Here is a 22,964-nt window from a genome sequence, read left to right on the forward strand (position 1 = left end):
TGACTCAAATTTACATCCTGTGAAGGTTCAGTGTCAAAAGTAATGCTGATACCACTAGCATTCTTTGGGAAATTTTCTGAAAGCTAAATATAACGTGTGTATATTTTGATGAAGATTTGTGAAATAAAAAACCAAATAGTTTTTAAAACTTTATTAACGATTAAGAATTTACAATATTGCAGAGTATACATAGAAGCATTTAATTTTATTTAATTATATTATCTAGAAACATGAAACTGGGTAGTAGAAAATTACTATGCATTGTTGTTTGAACTAAATTATAGGTAAATAATCTTACGTATTTACTTTGTGGCAGACAGCTTTTTCATATAGATATATTGAAATCCTTTCCTGTTGTCTACAGCCTTACTATTACTTATTTGGCTATAGCTAATTAAAAAAACCCTATTAATTTTTTATGTTTGAAGGTGCCCTTTAGATTGTAATAAATCACATCCTTGCATGGAGACACAGGGGACCATGCAACTGTGCAGCTAGCTGACCCCATAAGAAGTCTTCCCACTGTTTTTGAAATTTTTGATAATTTTTTTGAAATTTTATGTGATGTAATTTTAAGCATTTTAAAACTTAAATTAATTTTAACATTTAATGTTAATTTATGCTGTATATATATTACATTGACTACATTGTACACTGCCCAGAACAGGGGGATTTTTTTCATGGAGTTCATTTGTATCTGTGCTTTCATGTATCATTTTCCAAGTTCCCTTATCCCTGTTTACCTTGTTCTTCCTTTAAATCAGTGGTTTTAAACTCGATTTCATTGAGGGCCGCATCAGGGTTGTGTTTGACCTTGGGGGGCTGGAGTGGGAGTGGCCAGGTTGGGTGTGTCCAGCTTGATGTCACTCGTGTCGGGGGCACTGGTGGTGGCCCGAGCAGTCTGCTTGGCTCCCAAGCTCTGTTTTCAGCTGCAACGGCTTCCTGAAACCCTCTGCCAGTGAAAATGGAGCTTGCATGTGGCCCTCCCAAGCTCCATTTTCACTGGCAGAGGCACCGTGGGCCAGTTCTTCACTGTTTCCAGGATGGTCCCATGGTCCAGATCTAAGCACCCTGTGGGCTGCATCCAGCCCGCGGGCCTTGAGTTTGACATCCCTGCTTTAGATTTTCAAACTACATTAAGAATATGTTATCACTTTGCTTCGATTCATTCCAATATGTTTTCTTCAGATTTTCTTCTCCAGTTAATCTGGGCTACCAACATAGTGTAACTGCTTTCATTCAAAGAGGCTGATACATTTGATACATACTAATTATTCCCTGATGGGAGCATTAAATTTATTTTCATTTTAAAAATAAAATTGCCAGCAAGTTCTGTTGGATGCCTCACTCTTAGATGCCTCAGTTTTTCAGCAGATATTGGAATATGAAGATTTCTATTACAATCATTTGCCCTCACCCTCTATAAAATAGGGTGAGTTGATTTAGAAAGCTATTGCTTAGAATATTTTTTAAAATATTGATATTAAGCTTTCACTTTTCTTTAAAAGCAATAAGTTATTCAAAGCAGACTGGCAGTTGTTAAATTGCTGAATTTATTTCTGAAAGAGCAAGAGACTAAATAACAAGAATGCTAATCCCCTCAAGAAAAAAAAGTGAATACAAAATAAAGGTAATATCTCAAAAGGTTTTAATATAGTTTTCAGTAAAACATACCTTGAAAATTAAAATGATGCAAAATAATCATGAAATAATTAGTTAAATGTCCTTATCATATTAATAGTAACAGACTATTGATAGGTAAAATTTAACATAAACAAATGTTTTTGCAATATTAATAGTAACATCGACTATTCATAGATACAATTTAGCAAATAAACACTTTGCTAGAAAATTATTAGTAAACATGATTACTACTTCTTTAACAGAAGTTAAGCTAATGTTACTTTTTGTCCTGGTTTGACAATTGCTCCACTGGATTCTTTTCTCTTTGGATTTTGAAAATTTTCATAGCTTGAAAAAGAATGAAAAGAAAAGAAAGAAAACAGGAGCATATTAATACCAAGAAAATGTCGTATGAGGCAGTAGTGGGATTTAAAAATTTTTACTACCGGTTCTGTGGGCGTGGCTTGGTGGTCGTGGCAGGGGAAGGATACTGTAAAATCTCCAGTCAGAGGTGGTATTTGCTGGTTCTCTGAATTACTCCAAATTTCTGCTACCGGTTCTCCAGAACTGGTCAGTACTGCTGAATACCACCTCTGGTATGAGATAAATATTCAGGTTAAACCCATTCCAAGGAAATTTTTTAATAATTAATTTAGCATAATTTTTTGAAAGTCATAGAAATGTTTCTACTATTTTTTTCCAGCCTCTACTGAAAAAAAAACAGAATAGATTTAAAATACTTAATTATAGTTAATATTAAAATATAAATAATTAATAAAAATTTGAATAATAATCAAAATTATTGTATGTTACAAAGAAAATGGCTGATATTTTAAAAGCTAGAATATTATATAAATGGTTCCCGTCCTATGATTGGAAATTCCGGCAGATTTCCCTAAGACTATCTATAACCCATACTCAAAGTTCTGATGGTCCCTGTAGTAATATTGTCATATTTTGGGTACATGGCAAGTGGCCCACATTTGAGGACTACCTGTATGATAGTGATACAATGATCTGTCATTGCTAAATTGAAGCTTTGAATGAAAGGGACCAAGGCCCTACTCAAAGGAATAGGAGAAGCAGAGTCTGGGTCCAAGCTTGTCTATGGTTTTACTCATAATCCCAGCTTCAACGGCAGGGGTGGGTTTCGACCGGTTCTGTCCACCTCTGTAGAACCGGTAGCTCTGAAGAGCAGCAGGCATAGAACCGGTTCTATGTCTGCTGATGTTTTTGCCCATCCGCCCACCCAGGCTGTTACCTAATCTTTATTTCCTGATTTTTCAACTTCAGCTGCCGAACGAGGCACAAGTGCAGGTAAAAAAGCAGGAAAAGAGGGCTGTTTCAAAGGCTGCTTCTCTGCATGCAGCATGCTGATGACAATTTACAGGCGCATGCAGCGTGCAGCGAAGCACATCATAAATTACCGAACCTTGTAAATCCCGAACTGGTAGTTAACCCTGTCATATCCCACCCCTGTTCAAAGGGGATTCAAAAGAGTCCAGAACTGAAGAAGATAAGCTGCCTATGTGAAATCATTAATATTTAAGAGCCCATCTGAGCAGTGGTTTGCCTCTCATAGGAGTGCTGAGCTTATGCAGAGTATCAATCAGAACATTCCAGCATTCAGAGTTACTACTATACAGGCACTAAGCAACTAAGCAGCTGATTATTAAGGCACATAACATGAAGAATGAGTTACTGAATAGTCTGCTTTGATTTTTTTATGCATGTAAAGAACTATTAAGATGGACCTGTAGAGTGAGAAAAACTTAATTTTAAGATTAATTTTAACTTTGGGAAGGAAGGAAGAAATACAAACCTTCTCTGCTTTAATTCTCTTTAGCTTTCAAGATTGTGTTACTATAACTTACGTTAATAAAGAACAGAGCATTCTGTGAAGATTGTTCCCTGATCTGCTGTACCTGTCATATTCTGATATTACAGAGAAATAATCAGCAAGCTGTCTTCTCACTTGATGGGTTTTCCAGGATTTCAGTATAATTGAAATCCTGACATGGGATTGGCTCCTAGCAGACAGCATATGGTCAGTTACATGGAATATCTTAATGGAATAGCTAGATACCCTGCTACTGATTTGGAGACAGGGCAATTTAATTTCTGCTTAAAGGATTCTGACATAGAAAGGGACTGTCATATATGAACATATTATTCATATTTTGTATATCTTGGTAGGTAATAAAGGATCAATAATATCCTACAGTAAGATAGAGTAAGTTTATCAGTCAAGTAATGGAAGTGCAACACATCTGATGATCCTCCAATTCTATGCATGATATCTATCTTATCTAATCCTAAAGTACCCACCAGTGCCCTGGAAAGCAAAGCCAACAGATTTAAGGAAAACATAACACCGGAGAATAAAAAGCAGCAGCAAAGAAGAAAGTGGAAGAAAGCAATTTTGGAGACAGCTTACTGAATAATTGGTGGAGTAAACTGCAGAATCAAAATGAACAAGTTACTGGTTTGGAAGTTTTCACGTGATAGGAAGTGGTGACAAAGTTATTGGTATCAACTGGTTAGAGGAAGATAAGACTATTAGGGACAAAGCCTGCAAATACCCACTGGGATGGTGCCATCTTTAAGAATAAAGGACCTGTTATGCATCCATTGAAGAAAACAACATTTCACAGATGCAGATAGTAGAAGACTTAACAGAACCAATGCAAATTACAGAAAATAGTAATCAAGAGCAGTTGATATCCAGTTTTGGGGGCTATGATAACACTACTAGTCAAAAACTTTGAAAGGCTATCACCAGAAGAAAGCCAAGTCCTGTTCTCTGCATCTCCTCACCCGCAAGAGTACAGGAATAATATGTTTAAACTATAGGGAAGCAGATTCAATTTGAGTCTTAGTGGGAAGCAGATTCAATTTGAATCTTAATGGCAAGAGTAGAATGTAACCAAAAGCTTAGACTGGTAAAAGACTTCTGTTCTCTAGATTGACCCAGAACATAGATAGGCATACTCCCTGGACGCTTCAACTGGATTCCTGTACTAAGCAGGGGACTAGACCTCATAGATTAAATGGACTTTTCAGTTGTATAGACTCGAGTTTCACAGAATCAAAATGTTTACAGCTCAGATATCTGTAGATCCTTTCCCTAGTACCAATAGCATTTATAGGGGTGTGTGGGCAGACCACCAAGCCACACCCACCAACTCAGCCACACCCACAGAACCAGTTGTTGGCTGGGTGTGACCAACTCAATATCACTCACACTGAGGCACGCATTCCTCGTCTGGCTTTTCATGACTGTGGGAAGAATGCTGCAATATCGTAAGTGTGAAAAACAGTCATAAGTCACTTTTTTCAGTGCCATTGTAACTTTGAATGGTCACTCCACACAAACAAAGTACCAGCAAAGGAGGGGAACAATAACTCCAGAGAAGTTCTGAGACAGGAAGTCTAGTCCTGCCAAGAATGTAATAAGGGTTAACAGAGAGGCAGTTTCTGTAAGCAATACCAGAATGTTTCCTTCCTGTCTTCCTTACAGGACTCGGCCAGTAATTTCTTCTAACAACCAGTTCTCTGAACTGCTTAGAGTGTTAACAACTGGTTCTAGTGAATAGGTGCGAACTTGTAGTATCCCACCCCTGGTTAAGATACATTGACAGTGCTATACAATCAGAACCACGAACCAAACAAGTATTGGTATCAGAACAAACAAAAGTTTTCAAATGAACAATAGTTAACAAGGCATAAAAGGCTGTGTGATATCTGGTCATTAATACAGTGCCATTAGACTAGAGCACTCCCTAGTCAATTCTGGAGGCCCTAAGCAAAAAGATGAAATACAAAGTCCACGTTTAATAAAAAAAGAAAAAAATCCCAAGGGCAAAAATAAAGCAATGCAAGTTGTGGAATATAGCCAAAGATGACTGATGGTACAGATCATCTTAATGACAAATCTTAAGAAAGAAAACATTCTTTGTAGTTCTGGTACTCTGAGAGTAAAAGAGAACACAATGAGAACATCTTTTCAATAGGTACACAGGAGAAACTAATAGGAAGATTGCTCCCGTGCCTAGTTCCTTTGAAACATCCTAATCAAATGTTGCACAAAACACAAAATCTATATGTATAATAAACAGTGATCATAGGGAAATTAATCTGTGCCACCATATAATCAATTTTACAGAATGAAAAGCTGCACCTCTCATAGGTGTATGTCCTTGCATGTTATGTACTGTATATGACTGTATGCATGTTTTTTCTATGAATTTTAAGATCCTTAAATATGTTTCTGATATTTTTGAAATAAACTAAATTAACTAGTTTTCCAGAATTTTTATAGACAACATTAAAAAGAATAGTTCATATATTCCTCAGATACTTACAGCTCAGCAAACCTCTTCCAGTTTTCTTGACTAATGGAAGGCTTTGTATTTTCAAGAGCAGCCATTAAATGAATCTGAGTAATATTTAAAGTTCTCTTGGTTATTGATGACATGCAGGTAGTGCCTTCCTCCTGGAAAATAAGGAAAAATATTTTAAAGTGTCAAAAATGTAAAATTTAAACATATTTTAAAGGACTACATTTTTAAATCTCTGATAATGATAGCTGAGCTTGGAGATTCTACTAAACATGGTTTTAAGACGGAGTATGGTATATTTTCCAAATTTTATAGTCAAATCCAGATTTATAGCAAACTCCTAAACATTTTATCCTACCATAGTGGGATACCAAATGGTAGGCAAACTCCTACCATTTTATCCTACCATCACTACCATAGTGATAATAAAAATGACACTAAATGATCTTGTAATGATTCAGTAGCAGTACAATCAAGGCATCTGCAGCCGAACTATAATTTCCTTCTTCTTTTAGCATTATCTAAGAAATGCCCAGCCTTTAAAAATATATTTTTCAATTATCAGCACCATTTCACTGATGGAGTCACTCCCATTTTCAGTTGGCACTAGAAAGATATAGATAATTATACTTGGATTTTATAGTTACAGAAAAAAACAACATTCTTTTTAAACTGTGGAGATAAGCATGTTAGATATATTATATTTGGGAAATTGGCTAGGAATTGAAAATACACCCTAAAAGAATATCTCATCATTACACAGATACTCAGTTGGAGTATCACTTGCCTCTGAATATCTACAAGAAATATCTACTGGATATCTACTTATTCAGAGGCAAGTGATACTCCAACTGATAATTCAATCTTACTTTAATAAGGTAATCTGGTTGGATATTTTTGAAAGGAAGTGGGAAATGTGTAATTTTGTTCTTTGTCATAGGCTAAAAATATCTTGGATCATTAGCCTAGATGAGAGTTAAATATTAAAAATAATAATCAATGAATAGTTGTTCTTTGAATATCTGTGTACTTTTGTCATTTTAGCTTTTACACTAAGAACCAATTTAAAAACTAGGACAGATGGAAAACATGGGCTAAAGTAAAGTTGTAAGACCAGGTGAAATGGGCAGCTGAGGTGAGATTACACAATACTCCCTCCAAACATTTCTGAGAATTCTTTGACATGATGACCTGGTATTATGACAGGCTAGTTGTTGACAAACCACATAGTTATGAAGTAACTCCTGCGCAATAGCCAGCTTGCCCATCTTTTCAAATTAGTGTTGCCAATCCTGGAGAAAATATATGCTTGTGATACATTGGCACATGTATACATAATATGTGTGTGTGTGTGTATATATATATCTGCCAAGAGCTACCCTTATCTCCTTTCCCAAAAGTAGGGTGAATACAAAAAAATACTAATTAAAATTAAAAAGGAATTCTTAGAGTCGATGACAATTCTTTGTGAATTCATAAATACTCCATGTTTTTCCTTGGCAACAATGAAATAACATGGAATAAATGTGAAATTCCCAATATCTGATTCAGTTATTAACCAGATACAATTTTGCATAGTTGTCAGTGTCAGCTAGGTGATGTCAGTTAATTAAAATATTAATTTTCTCTCTTCATTCTCATATAGCAGTACAAATACACACATATTCCTCTTCCTCATTTCAGCAGAGATAAAGAAAAGAAACCTGGATTGATATAGGACATATAGAAAGATGTTGTACAGGGAAAGAAAAAGTACTGAAGAAAAACAAAGGTACAAATAATTTGATCCAGAAGAAAAGAAAAAAAAAGTCACATTTACCAAAAGGCAGACAATTCCTCCTCCCAATTTTGCAACGTTGTGCAACAGCCTTTTCTGTTCTAATTCCTATTGGGTCAGTACAGTACAGTAATTTGAATCTTATGAGTAATAAATGCTCAATCATAAATGCTTGTTTTAATGTCTGAATTAAGACAACATGTTTATAAATGGAAGCTGTGAAAACAATAGTTTAGGCCATGGTTTTGCTGTAATTTGCAGACTCTAAGTTAGTAACACCATATCAAAAAATACTACTCTGAGAAGAAAATTATAGTTTTTCCCGTACTCCATTCATGCTTTTGTAGTTTGCTTTTATGGCACTGATTTCTGCTCTGAGTTGTTCTATTTGTTCTTGATTACATTCTTGGAAACCTTCCTGTAAAGTTGTTCTTAAGGTTAAGGCTGGAGGCTGAGAAGATACTAAATCCTTCAGAGTTATGCTGGTTAATTCATGGTTTATGGAGTTTGATCCTGAAAAACACTGAGAACTCTATGGAGAGAAGAAGGAGAAACATAAAAAGAGTTAACAATTCACTTAAATTATTAATATCTCAATAAAAGTTTTACCATAATGAATATTCAATAAGATAAGTTTCAGGGAATGTTTTATCCAACTACTAATTTTAAGCAAAATAATTAAAACATAAATATGTATATTTAAATTACTTTGCAGGAAATAGTTAAGGAAGAAATGTAAATCTTGAACGTTTAGTGCCTGAATGTTCTATTTTCCAAAACATTCCATTCTTTTCCCAGAGTGTACTAATCTGGCCATTCTGACGTTAGGCTTGTCTCATTCCAGGATGAATCTTCTAGAAGAGGTTTGCAATGTTCTGATGTGGCTTGGCACTAGAATACTACAGACCCCCTCCTATTACTGAAAAGTAGTGAAAGAAAAGACCCAGGATCAGCTGAACTTGCATATTGTAGGATAGGAAACAGGAACACTCTGAGATTGGATAATTTGAGCATAATCAGAAATATCACGGAATGGGTTAGGACAAAAAGAATAGGGAAAACAGGGAAGAAAAGAAGAAACAACTCACTTTCTTAATTTCTCACCACTTTGCACAAAAGATAAAGCAGCTGTTGTTGGTCAAACAGAACAACTTACAGTTATTTCTTCCATGAAAAGAAATAAAAGTGTTGGATAGAACTATGGGATGGTTAGAAAAGACTGTTGATCAAGATTTTTAAAATTATTTAAAAGTCTATAATGAAATGTATTTGTATTAGTATCTTTGCATTTAAAGGTGTTAATATTATTAATGGGGATCATAATATCACATTATCTACTAGTTTGGAATAAATTTGTATCATATGCATAATGGTATCCACATTTTTATCACAGTTTTGTATAGATTTTTTTCCCCCTATTTTTGTTGTGTAGCACAAGCATCTAGGAAAAGATCAATCCTAATTTTATTTCAGTGGTCATCAACCTGTCTGGTTCTATAGATGAGCAGTGGCAATGTTGGTGAGGAAGGGAGGGTTTGTGCACATGCCTGCCACTTGTGCAAATGGAGTTCCGCATGCTCACCCGCTGTTTCCATGGCCCGATTCCCAGCAGGCCACGGCCTGGGGGATGGGGACCCCTGTATGTTCTATATCTGAACCACTGTTCTATGTTACAGCATTATTCAGCCAATGATTCAGGAAACAGTTTTCTTTTTTGAAATGAAGTAGAAGCAAAAGAAGCTAAAGGGAAAAAGTGCAAATACAAAAAGGTCCATTGATTTTTAAAGTATGCATCAATGCAAAGTATCCCATCAATGCAAAATGTTGAGTGGAATACAAAATTCTTTGAACAAGTACCAATCCAGAGAAGCAAACTCAAATTTCCTTTTGCTGATTTTATATGTATGGAATTATTTTTATTTATTTTACCACTCCAGAAAAGAAATCTGAATTTTAAAAAATCAATGGTATGATTTTTAAATCACTGGGGAAACAGGAAATTAAGCAAAGTGGAAAAGTTTACCATTTCTGAAGCAGTTCCATTGCCAAGTTCAGATTCATAGGAACTGCCAAAGTAAAGACGGTAGATGTTAGATCTTGGGTCCTCAGGAAGCAGGTCACACAGCTCAAGGGAAGTTAATGATTGCTCCAAGCCTCCTTCTCCATCTCTGGCAGAATCATCTGATCCACTACTTTGGTTTAAGAAAACCATTGAAGATAGACTAAGATCACTATCTGAGCTGGAACCTACCTCCTAAGGAGAAAATAAATAAAATTAGAATCTCTTAAAATATATGATCTCCTCCCCAAGAAATGATGGTCTACTCCCTCCCTTCTAGGCTTTGGACTAAGGTGATAAAATATTCTATCTACCTACCTATCCACCATCCACCCATCCATCCATCCATCCATCACATATATATAGCCACTTATCTGATACCAAATGCAGGTACCTCCCAACTAAGAATTAAATCAATATCCATAATAAATCATAAAAATCATATGAATTTCTTTTTGGTTCAAAATGTTTGCTTATCGAAGCAACTTACTCGGAATCAAGAACTTGGATAAGCAGCTAAACATTTCAAAGCAACAAGAAAGGAAATGTTTAATAGATAAGCTGGCAAGATGCATATTTGCATATTTGAAATGACTAACGAAAGAAAGCGTTAAAATCAAGGAATCCTGTTGTTAAATAAAATAAATAAAAGAACAGAAAAATACATCAGTAAAAAAGCATATATTCACCATATAATATGTAATCAGCAGTATATTCTATATAATGACCCAAACCCCAAACCTCCATTGGCCATCTTGCCTGTTTTGAATTCCTTGTGGACACTACTGTATGTGGTCAACCCCAGAAAGGAAGGAAAATATATCTCAATCAAAGAATACAATCACATTGCATTATCATTGAAAAGTTTTACGTTTTGCTGCAGAATAATAAATTCTACAACTTTACAGCCAGCATATTTTCAGAGCTTTAAGTGTTGGAACAATATTCAATACCAAAATAGATATGACCAAAGCTTTTAAATCATTGGAATTTCATAGAAATGTGGATGAAATTTGTTTTTCAAAGCCAAAAGTTTATAATATTCACCTCAACTTCATAACTATTTTACAGTGCAGTCAAAATAATATTTTGGAAATATTAAGAATGTAAAATATGTTCTTAAGTAAGATATTTTAAACGCTCCAGCTACTAACTATCTGAGATTTTCCCAACCATTGCCTCATTTTAGAAATTACAAACCAAACGCTAAGGAAATTCTTTTACATTTCAGTATACTTACGTGGGGCAAAGTTGAGTTCAAGTTAGCATGCACTGCTTCTAATTGGGCATTGTATAATAAAGCTTTTAAATCTGCCCCAGTGAAATGCTCAGTTTTTGCTGCCAAATACTGAAAATCCACATCATGTTCCAAAGGGAGAGAATGACTCAGAGCTTTTAAAATCTCATATCGGGACACCTTTAGAAAATTATAAGAAACTTTGTTATTAAAAGAATGGATTCTTATCCTTAGAAACTCTTTGTCAACCAGGAAAGGGGACTCTGCTGAAATGAAGGTAGCACACAGAAAGATATAGGAAATAAATGACCTATTCTGTAGAGTAAATACATTTCCATTATTTTTTCTCAACTGAAAGCTTACCTAGATCTAAATAAAAATGATTAATCTTTATCTTTAAAATTCTGAAAAAATATAACATTCTCTCTGATGACTACATCCCCAATGTCATTTACAGAAATAAAACATTTAGTGAATGAAATTAAATATCATGTCTTTTTATTCACAAACAGATATGCTACTGCAGCCTTTCAGTTTATGTCAATACTGTCCTATGATACATTGCATTAAAGATGATAGGTAAGAATATTTGTACAGTACTGTTATTTTTAAACACACTATAGGATAAAAGAACACACCATGGCCTATTCTGAGCCTAATTCAACTGAAAAGATCAGATAGAGATCTGGAAATCAAAATGTTTCAAATATAATTAGTTTAATATTAGGAGTATGGTGTTGTGCCAATGACAATTTAGGAATAATTTAAATGTGTTCAGAAGATTTTGGAGAAAATGGAAAATTTCAGTTAAAATATTTAATAGCATGGCTTAATTTTTGAACACTATTTAAAACTATGAGTTTCTACAAAGGGAAGAAGCTGCTGCATAGGGTTAGAATGACCTGACAAGCTGCCTGCTTGATATTTGAGATGGTAATAAAATCAGTAGACTTGGAGGTCATAATTATGTAATACCTGGTCTGACTTCATGCTTACAACAGGTTAAGAGAAGAACATACTATCACTGATTTCATGCAATACTAGTGATTGCCAGGAAATACGTTTCATTCTGCCTTTTTATTTTACAGAGGAAAACAAGCTTTGCCTAATGTAACATCTGGCATTGTATTTTATTTCTTTACCTGATCAGGAGGCGGACAGTATAGACACTTATCCAATCGACCGGGTCTCAAAAGAGCAGGGTCAATCAAATCAGGACGACTAGTGGCTGCTAGTATATAAACTCCTAAAATCAAATTAAGAATATTTGTTACTAAAAATCTGCCAATCATCTTTCTGAAAGTATCAGACTTGAGAATGTAATAATAACTGTTTTTTTTTCTTATTTTGATACTTTGCTTGATTATATATTTTAATTGTTATATTTGATTTCTGATATGCCATACTCTCACACTCTGCCTATTTTTGTGTGAAAAGTTTGATCATGGCTATTCCTCTGAAAGTTGATCAGACTAATCAGATTCTGATAAAGGTTTATTTTCCACCCTACAGTCATATCATCCAAATTAATGGTGGCTGGGATTTCTTTGAATCTATGTATTAGGTTTCATCTCCAATTCCCAAATTCAGTAGTAATAATTGCCAGTGACTATAGAATATTTAGAATTAGAACTATTTATTAGAATTAGAATTATTAGAATTAGATTTTTTTATTGGTCAAGTGTGATTAGAAATACAATGAATTTGTCTCTGGTGCATAAGCTCTCAGTGTACATTCAGCAATAGTGATAGATCTTATAAGGCTGAGGAATAGGGACAGATTGGGTTTTTTAAACAATATAATGCCATTCTATGTTTTTCTTCAATTCAGGGCAACTCTTGGAAACGGCAAAACCTTTTTTTTTTTGTATAAAGTTTGTATAAAGATGGTGTTTGTCTTGGGTCCTGAGTCATTGAATTCTACTTAATGCTGAAAAAAAGGAAATGGCAAATCTTGGCATAACTACAAGGAACTGGAGACTCTTTTTATTTTATTGTTTTAAAGTTATTAAATAAATCTATTTACTGTATTTCTGTCTACAGTATATCTCAATGCAGCAAACCCCATGTCCAAGGTGGATGAATCTATACAGGCCTGGTTTCACTTTTCACATTAAAAAATTAATCTCTCAGGAATCTCTTGGAATAACAATAGCCCACAAACCCACATTCCTACTCAGGCAGGAACTTACAAAAATCAAAGACAGAACACGGAAAGAAGACCAGAACTAACATAACATACAGAATCAGTTGCAACAATTGTAAACCAGTTCTATGTTGGGCAGACAGGACGACAGTTAAAAACTAGAATTCAAGAACACTAGTTGGCTGTCAAGCGGCATGACCCAAAATCCCTGATCGCCAACAAACAATACGGTTTGATTCAAAGGAAGCTCATTGGCCACGTCAAAACCCGTCAAGCATGCGAGCATATCGAAGCCTGGCATTCTATCAACAGGTTCATCAACTTGACTTAAACACTGACTTAAAGCTAGCATACGGACTAATAAGGAAGTGGACACTCAAATCACTAATCAATGACAGAACTAATAGAGCTGAATTTCGTGCCTCATAGCAACCAGAAAGAAATCACAAGACCAGAATCAGTCTTGTGATTCAACCAGATTTGTGAGTCAATCAGTTTTGTGATTCAACCTTTCACAAGACCAATCGACCACCCAGGACCTATATAAACAAGACACTTCACCCAAAGCCCCACTGAAAATGTTACTTAGCAGATAGACTAAACTTATGTATGAAAGCTGCACTTGTGTTATTTAAATGTCTATTATATGCACAATAAGGATGAAAATTCACAATCCGAGTTGTCAATATTTGAACTGCTCCTCTGGTTATGAGATTTATGCTCTTCCTTTACAATATTAAATTCTCAGAAGGTTGCAAAAATTTTATCAATAACCATGGTTTCTAGAAACCACCTAATGCACCTTAATTACCATTTCAGATTTTAACAATGTAATTTTATTGTTTTATTTACTATATTTGTTTTACTTTGCTTTTATGATTGATTTTGGACAATGCATACATACATACCTTTTAAGCCTTCTACACCATCTAACTGAGTCAGCAGTTGATTAACAACTCGGTCAGTTACACCAGTGTTATCATGACCTCTTCGAGGAACAAGAGAATCAAATTCATCAAAGAAAAGTATGCACGGCTTGGCTGCTTGAGCTCTGCAATAGAAATACACTTCAGACTGAAGAAACAAAATATCATCTACCAAAAGTGAAAATGTGAAATTAGCAAAATCTGATACAGGCAGTCCTCGAATTATTACTGCAATTGCCCCCAGAATTTCTTTGCTATGCGAGACAGTTGTTAAGTGAGTTTTGCCCCATTTTACAATCTTTCTTAAGTGAAAGCATTAAGTTAAGTTAGTAACATGGTTGCAAAGTGAATTTGGTTCCCTATTGACTTTCTTATCACAAGGTCGTAAATAATGATCATATGACCCAGGACACTGCAATTATTATAAAAATATGCCAACTGCCAAATTTCTGAATTTTGTTCATGTGACCATGGGGCTACTGCAGTGGAGTACTGCAGTAGTTGTAAGTGTTAAAAATAGCCATAAAGTCATTTTTTTTCAGTGACATAACTGAGACCATCACTAAACAAATGGTTGTAAGGCCAAATACTAGCTGTATTTCATCTCTTTCATAAGCCCTCTTGCCCTGTCTTTCTCACATTGCCTTTTAGCAAATTCAGTGACTATTTTTTGCAATGATCATAAAAATAGACTCTGGAAACAACACTATATTACTGGACCCAACCTGTTAAATACATCACGAACTGCCTGTTCACTTGCTCCAATGTATTTGCTGAGCAGTTCTGGCCCCTGCAAAAAACAAAATGGTAAATGTTCCAAAAATCAAGTTATATAGTACAAGTGAAAAGCAATCGCACTAGTAAGTGATTTTAAAAATATAGTGATTTAAAATATTTCTAACACACTTTTAAATGTATATTGTTTTAAAATGTTTCTATCTCACTTTTCTGCTACAACATTCAAACTGTCAAGGATTCATACTTCTCAAAGATGATGAAAGAGGAATAGACAAGAATAAGGATTCTTTTGAATCATAAATATAATAATACTTTTACATTTTGAATTACTGGGATAAGTTAAAATTACTGAGAAAAACCAATACACAAAAGAAATTATAAAATTACATTTTATAAAATTAAGCAATAAATCTATATTAAAATAGATGTTACTCTCAATATTCTGCTGAGTTTTGCTGGCATGATTACAGAAAATTGCCTGTACAATTCCCTTACATTGACTGACTGATGATACGGAGCATCACATCACTGTCAACTCCTAGCAACCACATGATATTGTACGTGACAATATGTCCATAATTTTTGTCCAGCTATTTAAATGATATACCCATCGGCACACAATTAAGTCCATCCAGAATAGAATAGCAGAGTTGGAAGGGACCTTGGAGGTCTTCTAGTCCAACCCCCTGCGTAGGCAGGAAACCCTACATCACTTCAGATAAATGGTTATCCAACATATTTTTAAATTATCCAACATCTTTTTAAAATCCAATTTGCTGCTGGTCATCCTCTTCTTCTTTTTTCTTTCCCAGCATTAAAGCCTGTTTCAGAAAGCTAAATCTTTGCACGATGTTTTAAGGTAGAATAATTTAAGCTTAGACATTTGTGCCTTTAGTGAGAATTTTGAGTTTATTTGTTCCTTGATCCATTGGTTTGTTTTCTTGGCTGCCCACTGTATTCTCCAACACCAAAGCTCAAAAGCATCAATACTCTTCCAATCCTTCTTCTTCAAATCCAGCTTTAACTTCCAGAGTGTCACAAAGCTTCCATGACTCTGATCTTTGTAAGCATAGACACATCTCAGGATTTAAATTTCTTTCTCAAGGCCTTCATGGTTGCAATTCCAGAGGTGATCGCCTGGATAGCTAAACTGGACATCTATTATGAGGCCACTGCCATACCGACATGGAAGTTTTATTTATAATTATGTGGATGGTGTACATAGGTTTACTTCTCTTCTGTCATGTTTTCATCATACATTAAATAAATAAATAAATAATGGTTGCTATAACAACTGCTAGCCTGTAACCAATTGTTGATGCATGGTCCTTTCTTGTTAATAGTTGATTCCAAAAGGGAGAAGCTATCCATCACATCGATATTTTGGTTGGCAATTTTAAGGCTAGTTCTACCTGTTGTCCTTAGTTTGATCTTCTTTATATTTAATTTCAGTTTCATTTTTTCCCCACTGTGCATCTTGATGTTACTCCAGGTCATGGTATAATTAGTCCTCAACTTAAAATAGCAGTTGGAACCAGAATTTTTATTCCTAAGCAACATAGTTGTAAAGCATGACTTCATCGCTTAGAAACAGTCTCAGCTGCTATTGTTAACTGAATCTCTCAGCTGTTAGGTAAGGCAACTTTTTTCCAGCTTCCTACAACTAAAGTGAGCGGGGAAACTAGCAGAAATTGAAAATGCCAGGAAACGGGCATGTAACTGCATGCCTTCTAGGTTGGGGACAGAGTGAGGTGGTGCATTGCATACCAAGCAGAAGGGTGTGAGAAGGTGTGCAAGATGAACCATGTGGATTGGGGAGGGTGTGCGAAGGTCTGAGGGATGTGTGACTTGGAAGGGGCATATGAGAGATAGACCATGAAGTGTGCAGAGGATGTACAAGGATGTAAATGAGGCACTGTGTAAGGAATGAGTAGGGGATGTCTAGGAGTGTGTAAGAAGTGCCACAAAGGTTGTGGGGAGAGGTGTGTGAGTGGCACTGTGCAGGTTGGGGGCTGTGTGAAAGATGCTATGCAGATCAGGGAGGGTGTGAGAAAGTGCATGAGACGTGCCATGTGGTTTGGGCTGGGGGAGTGTGCACAGATAGGCGAGACTTACCCCAATGATTTGTGATCTTCTCCGCCCTTCCCTTTCCACTGACTTTTTGAGGAAGGTGACAGGGAGGGTTACAAATGCCAATCACATAATTGTGGGTGCTTGGCAACCTGGCTTAAGTGCAAACAGATTACCAAACAGCTAAATTGTGGTAATGCAGAGGTGTCAAACTGACAGTCCACGGGTCACACCCGCCCCAGCTCCACGAAGGGAAAAAACATTGTAAAACATCATGTTCGACACCTGTGTGGCAATGTAACCAATGGGTTGCTCGGACGACTACAACTCTGAAGACCAGCTGTAATGACCATTCATTCAGCAACATCATAACTTTGAATAGTTGCTGACTGGATGGCTGTGGGTTGGGGATACCCCTGTCTTCGGCCATCAGGGGAGTATTGTCAAAGTAGCACAGATCATTGATGTTTCTTCTTTTAGTTTTAAAACCATAGCTATCTTCTTCCAATTGACCCTCACTTAATATATATTTCACATATAGGATGAATGAATTAAGGATAATGTATACAGCTTTGTCGCATTCCTTTGCCAACCTGGAGCCAATCTTTCACCACAATCTATCTATATAGGGGTTTCCTGACCTGTACATAAAGTCTCTCACAAAGGAGAACGTTCTTAATTCAAAATTTAAAGTAAAATAAAATAAAAAAATCAAATAAATGCATTCTGTAACAATATCCATAACACCATCAAACATCCATATTTGCCTATGCCTGGTCTTTGAGAAGGATTTGATTGGCAGACAAAAATGCAAAATCCACTCTGAATATCTAGCTGACTGTGTGACAGGCCATAATAAAAATAATAAATAAATTAATAATTAATAATAAATTACAAATAAAACAAAAACAGTCAAAAAAATCCTCAAAGGGCTGATACAATGGATCGTGGATCTTTTTTTTGCCACCAATTTTCTATATTTCTAGCCTGACATGATTGCAATAAAAGGCCTTTCTATAATCACTGTGTTAATGTACCTTAATTGCATACACAGATAGCAAAACAGATTCAAAAATGCATCATGCAGATTTTTAGAAGGCTTCAGTTACCTGGCAAACTCTATATGCATTTTATTTGGAAGCCAACCAATTACACCTTAGCACTTTCAGGAATTACCTAAAAGTTCAATTTATTACCTTGATGCTGATAAAATTCATTCCACTTTCTTGGGCAACTACACCTGCTAATAATGTTTTTCCTGTTCCTGGAGCCCCATATAGTAAGATTCCTGTTCTTTGCCGTATGGGTAGATTAGCAAATAATTCTGGATACTGGAAATGGAACATATCAGAAGTATTATCTGCTTTTAAAAGTATAAAAACTCTGCCTACCACTCATTTGACTAATTGTTGTGTTTCTGTGGTTGCTACAGTATTTTCTAATTATCAATAGAATTAGCATAACGATCTCCATAATAGCAATAGCAATAAAACTTAGTCTTATATACGCTTTATAGTGCTTTACAGCCCTCTCAAAATGGTTTACAGAGTCAGCCTATTGCCCTCAACAATTTGGGTCCTCATTTTACCCACCTCAGAAAGATGGAAGGCTGAGTCAACCTTGAGTCTGGTGGGATTCAATCTGCCAATTTGCAGTAGGAATAGGTTGCAGTACTGCATTCTAACCACTGCACCACCGAGGCTCCTTAATAATAACAACAATAATAACAATTCTGGAAAAAAATTAGCTTCTTTTAAACAACTAGGACTCGTTTAATTTTATTTCTTTCAAGTGTAATAAAAATGTTTTTGCTTTCTATTGATGATGTTTTTTGAATTTATCTTAATGTGACTTAATGTGTATTATAATTATGTGTATTATAATTATAATAAACATTGCCCAATAATTATCAATTTCTTTATACAACATTTATATATATATATATATATATATACATATATATATATATATACACACACACACACACACACACACACACACACACACACACACACGTGCTCTTATGAAACTGTTGTTTCTTAAGCTAGAACATTTCAGAAATCTTTGTTATTGTTCCCTGACAAAATAGAATGATAAAGGAATTGCCTTGGATCTCAAAAACATAAATACCTTTGCAGGTAACTGGATAGTATCTCTAAGTATTTGCTGCATTTCTTTAAGACCGCCAATTTTATCCCAGCCCAAATTCTGAGGCTTATGCAGGTTAATGTTTCTCAAGGATATTGGGGTAAAACCTTGTATAGCTTTTTGGAAATCTAAATTTGATAGAACCAAATCTGTGAAAACAGAGAAGAACATGTGTTATGTTGGAATACTAAGCCACGACACACCAAGTATTTCTGAATATCTCATACAATGGAGTTTTTAATGATGGGTGAGTGGATGCCCACGCTTGTGCACAAAAATTGTGTGGGTGGCAGGCATGCACACCTGCTGCTTACACACATGCAGATATACAGAGATATGAGCTCCTGCTGCTCCCCCCCGCCCCCCGATTTGCCAAGTCAGAAAAATTGAGGATTACAATAAATTTGGGCAGAGTCATACTTGCTTCAATTGCACCTGAGCATGGACAGCCTTGACTGAGCTGTTGGCACTGGATAGGACTGTGAATGGGAATACCAATGCTGGAATTTTCCTTCAACAGGTCTTGCATTTGAGGCCATGTCAAAGCAAAGCCAATGGTTTCTTTTATTAGGGTTCAGACAACTCTATTTATTATTTTGGATGGTTAAGACTCTACAACAGTTAAGGATTCCTTCTTACCCTACAATTTACCTGCAAGGTTTGAACAACTAAAATAGTTACAAGCCACTACTCCAGCAGTTAGGGAAAATGATATCATAGTTCCATTTATGAAAGAATCCAATATCTTTATATTTATGCCTCAATAAACATACAAATGCCATTTTACGTTATTTTAATTCTTAAACTTGCCAAGTAAACTGCAGGGACTTGTCCAGACAGTCTCCAAAAATTATGCATGACTGAATAGAAGAAGAAAAAAATCTTGCCTTTTATTTTCTATATTTAATGGCTTTGTGTTACAAAATCCCTTAAATATTTTAAAGTGCATTAGAATAAAATCACTGATCACATATACCTTCTTTTTTACAAGTTCCCCTCCTAAGAATGCATGAATGGATGGCACGATCAATTAACACTGTAAAATCTCTAGCTACGAATCCTTCTGTTTCCTTTGCAATTTGATGGAGATCAAGATCACAGAATCTCCCTAAACTGAAGTCAAATTTGTTTTTTATTATGGATTCAAGGATTTCATATCTTTGCCCCTGGGAAAAAAAAAACAGCAATTTTAGCCAGGAAATTCCTGAAAGCTTCCATTTTACCTCTATGCCATCTACAAAAAAAAATAAATGACATCGATTTTAAACAGAAGTAAAAGGACTAAATTTGGAAGCTGATAAAATGCAGCTCTAAACATTCCATATATCGTATTTCAAACTTCAAGCAAAATTAGTCAGAATAAGATTCTATGGTTTTAATTAACTTCTAAATGAAACTGAATTATGATTTTTACCTGAGTTGGAACTTGAATATGTTGAAAACATTGAAATAGATGAATTCCTTGAGTAGAAATGATGGAAGAATGTAGGGACTGCTCAGATAGACTTGTGGCAATATGTGCAACCAAACTGTGCATGGAAGTAACTTCCTTTATCATTTCTTTCAGAACTAGAATTTTTTAAAAAAGTTCAGCTTTTATGCATTCAAAGATTATATAACATACAATTTATGTGACAGTTAAATTTTACACAAGAACTTCTTAAAGTTCACTGTTTGTTCCATAAAAAGACCTCTGGCTTTGAAACTATGTATTCTGTTAATTTCCAATGGGCATTTGTCCTGTGTACCTACAACCCATATGGTATTTTAATTTTGCACTACAAAGAGATGCCGATATATTTTGTGCATTTATTATGTTGTCAAGAATAAATACAATGTATAGCATATCAATTATAATAGTCCTCAACTTAGAACCATGCATAATGGAGCAGATTGTATTGGATGCAAATCAGGACGGTCTTTAAACAAAGTACTCATGTCATTGTCTTGCTCACCATCTTGGCATTCCCAGGTGTGGTTGCTAAGCAGCCATGTAGGTCAATAAATAGAGGGAAAGAGCTGCCTGTCAAAAGAGAAGGGAATTCCTACACTGGGCTGGAAAAACGAAGCTTGGATTCTAAAGATTCAAGCTTCCTTTCACTGGCCAAAGACATTCTGATTATGAGAAAAAGATGATCTCTTCCTTACACAACTCATCATTTCAATACATAAGGGAGCTAAATTATCACCCCTCCCACCCTTTTCTAAAGGGATCATTCTGAAAGCAGGGGAAAATCTTTCTTCTGCTTCAGAAAGATCGGATTTCCTGGGAAGCTAGAATAAAGGATCATTCTGAAAGGGATGGGAGGGACAGGCAATGAATATAATTCCAGAAGTTGCTTATTTCCTAAAAGAATAAGCAACTCATTCTGATTTAACTAAGGAAGACATTTGGAATCAGATAGAAACATGCTAATATACTTGAATATTCTTAACAGCACAGGTTAAAAAAAACACCACAAGCCCCTTACCACGAGCAAGACAAGTGCTCTGGACTGCTTTAGGACTGTTCTCATGTTCTGGAGCAAGGGGAACACCCATTATATGATCAAGATCATCTAACAGAACGATCGACGGCTGTCTCCATGCTGCCTCTAGGAAGGCTTCTTCCAGCTTCTTCTGTACACTTTCTAATCTTTTCCCTGGAACAGTATGTATTGTCAGTGATCGAAAAAAAGTGGACCATTTCCCAATGCAGTTATCAATGTATCCTTATGTAACTTTGTTTCAGTTCTGGTTATATCCACAATTTTTAACAATACTCATTTACTAATACCCACCCAATTATAAAAAGACAAAATATAAATGTTAAACCTTCATTAGGACAGAAGATGTGAACTTTGGTTAAAGTCATATGGTTTAATATTGTTAAGTCTTAAGAACTGTTAGAGTGAACAAATTCTGGAAATTTATAGTAGGAAATGATAAGACAAGGCAAAGACAACTATTACCTCTTAAAGCTTTACAATCTATCACTTCCAAATGAGTATCAAATTTATCAAATGCTTCCTTACAAATGGCCTTTGCTAACGTTGATTTGCCGCTTCCCTGTAAAAGAAAATTGGGTTGAAACTACTTCCTACTCTAAGAAAATACATTCTAATAGTTTAATATAAATTGATAAAATGAGTAAATTCAATAAATTCAGAAATCTATAATCCTTTCAGTCACATGACTGGTCCACCAGCAAAATATCTGCTTCATTAAGCAATGGCAGCATTGTACTCAAATGTCTTGAGTTATTATTTCATATTATTTCAGCCTTTTAAATCTATTTTCCCATGATTTGTATCATTGCCTTTATCAAATAAATCACTGCAATCCTTCAGTTTGCCACCAATTAGTCAAATGGGGATATATCTTGTTCCAAAGAGACTTCAGAGTGCTTTGTAATGGGATTCTCCATTGACACTTGACAGTTTGTCTTATAATTTCTTATGATTTGCCATTCCTTCATCTGAAGAACCAGATCAGCTGCTGTTTTATAGACTGAGAAGATCTTCATTTATACTTTCTATGTAATGCAAATTCATTCCCTCATGTCTGCATTCCCTGTGTCATAGTAAGGCCTATTCTGGATGTTAAGAAAAGTTTGGAATCATATGAGTTTAATGAAATTTCAGATCCATGAGAACAGGCAGAGTTTACACAACTCAGGTTATGCAAGACCAATCATCATCTATATATTTACTACCAGTTTCATGGTTTTAGGAGAGATTCTAAAAAAATTTGCTATTCTTTATTGGCATACATAGAAGGATGCATAATAATAAATGCAGCAGAGAAATATATTTGTTATACTTTGATATTTAAGAGTCAAAGAACTGCATAAAATATTCCTTTAGAAGAACAAATTAAAGCAATTTCATGAACTGTCTGACATAAAAATACAAATAACAG

At 35.2% G+C, this 22,964-nt stretch overlaps 1 protein-coding gene across 1 annotated transcript in view; it reads right to left on the reverse strand.

Moving 5' to 3' along the window:
- Positions 1-1,632: 1,632 nt before the first annotated feature.
- PEX1 (peroxisomal biogenesis factor 1) overlaps positions 1,633-22,964 on the reverse strand; it is a 33,355-nt gene continuing 12,023 nt past the window's right edge. Inside the window, 14 exon segments of the mRNA XM_087916956.1 lie at positions 1,633-1,971; positions 5,988-6,118; positions 8,069-8,272; positions 9,764-9,994; positions 11,040-11,216; positions 12,179-12,282; positions 14,091-14,233; positions 14,834-14,898; positions 18,113-18,247; positions 19,047-19,213; positions 20,041-20,230; positions 20,479-20,633; positions 21,536-21,706; positions 22,016-22,112. Of these exon segments, the coding sequence (XP_087773082.1) occupies positions 1,890-1,971; positions 5,988-6,118; positions 8,069-8,272; positions 9,764-9,994; positions 11,040-11,216; positions 12,179-12,282; positions 14,091-14,233; positions 14,834-14,898; positions 18,113-18,247; positions 19,047-19,213; positions 20,041-20,230; positions 20,479-20,633; positions 21,536-21,706; positions 22,016-22,112 (2,052 nt within the window). The 3' untranslated portion in view covers positions 1,633-1,889.

This window comes from Pseudonaja textilis, chromosome Z, assembly GCF_049901715.1.
Source record: "Pseudonaja textilis isolate UNSWEBS1 chromosome Z, rPseTex1.2, whole genome shotgun sequence".
Taxonomy (NCBI): domain Eukaryota; kingdom Metazoa; phylum Chordata; class Lepidosauria; order Squamata; family Elapidae; genus Pseudonaja; species Pseudonaja textilis.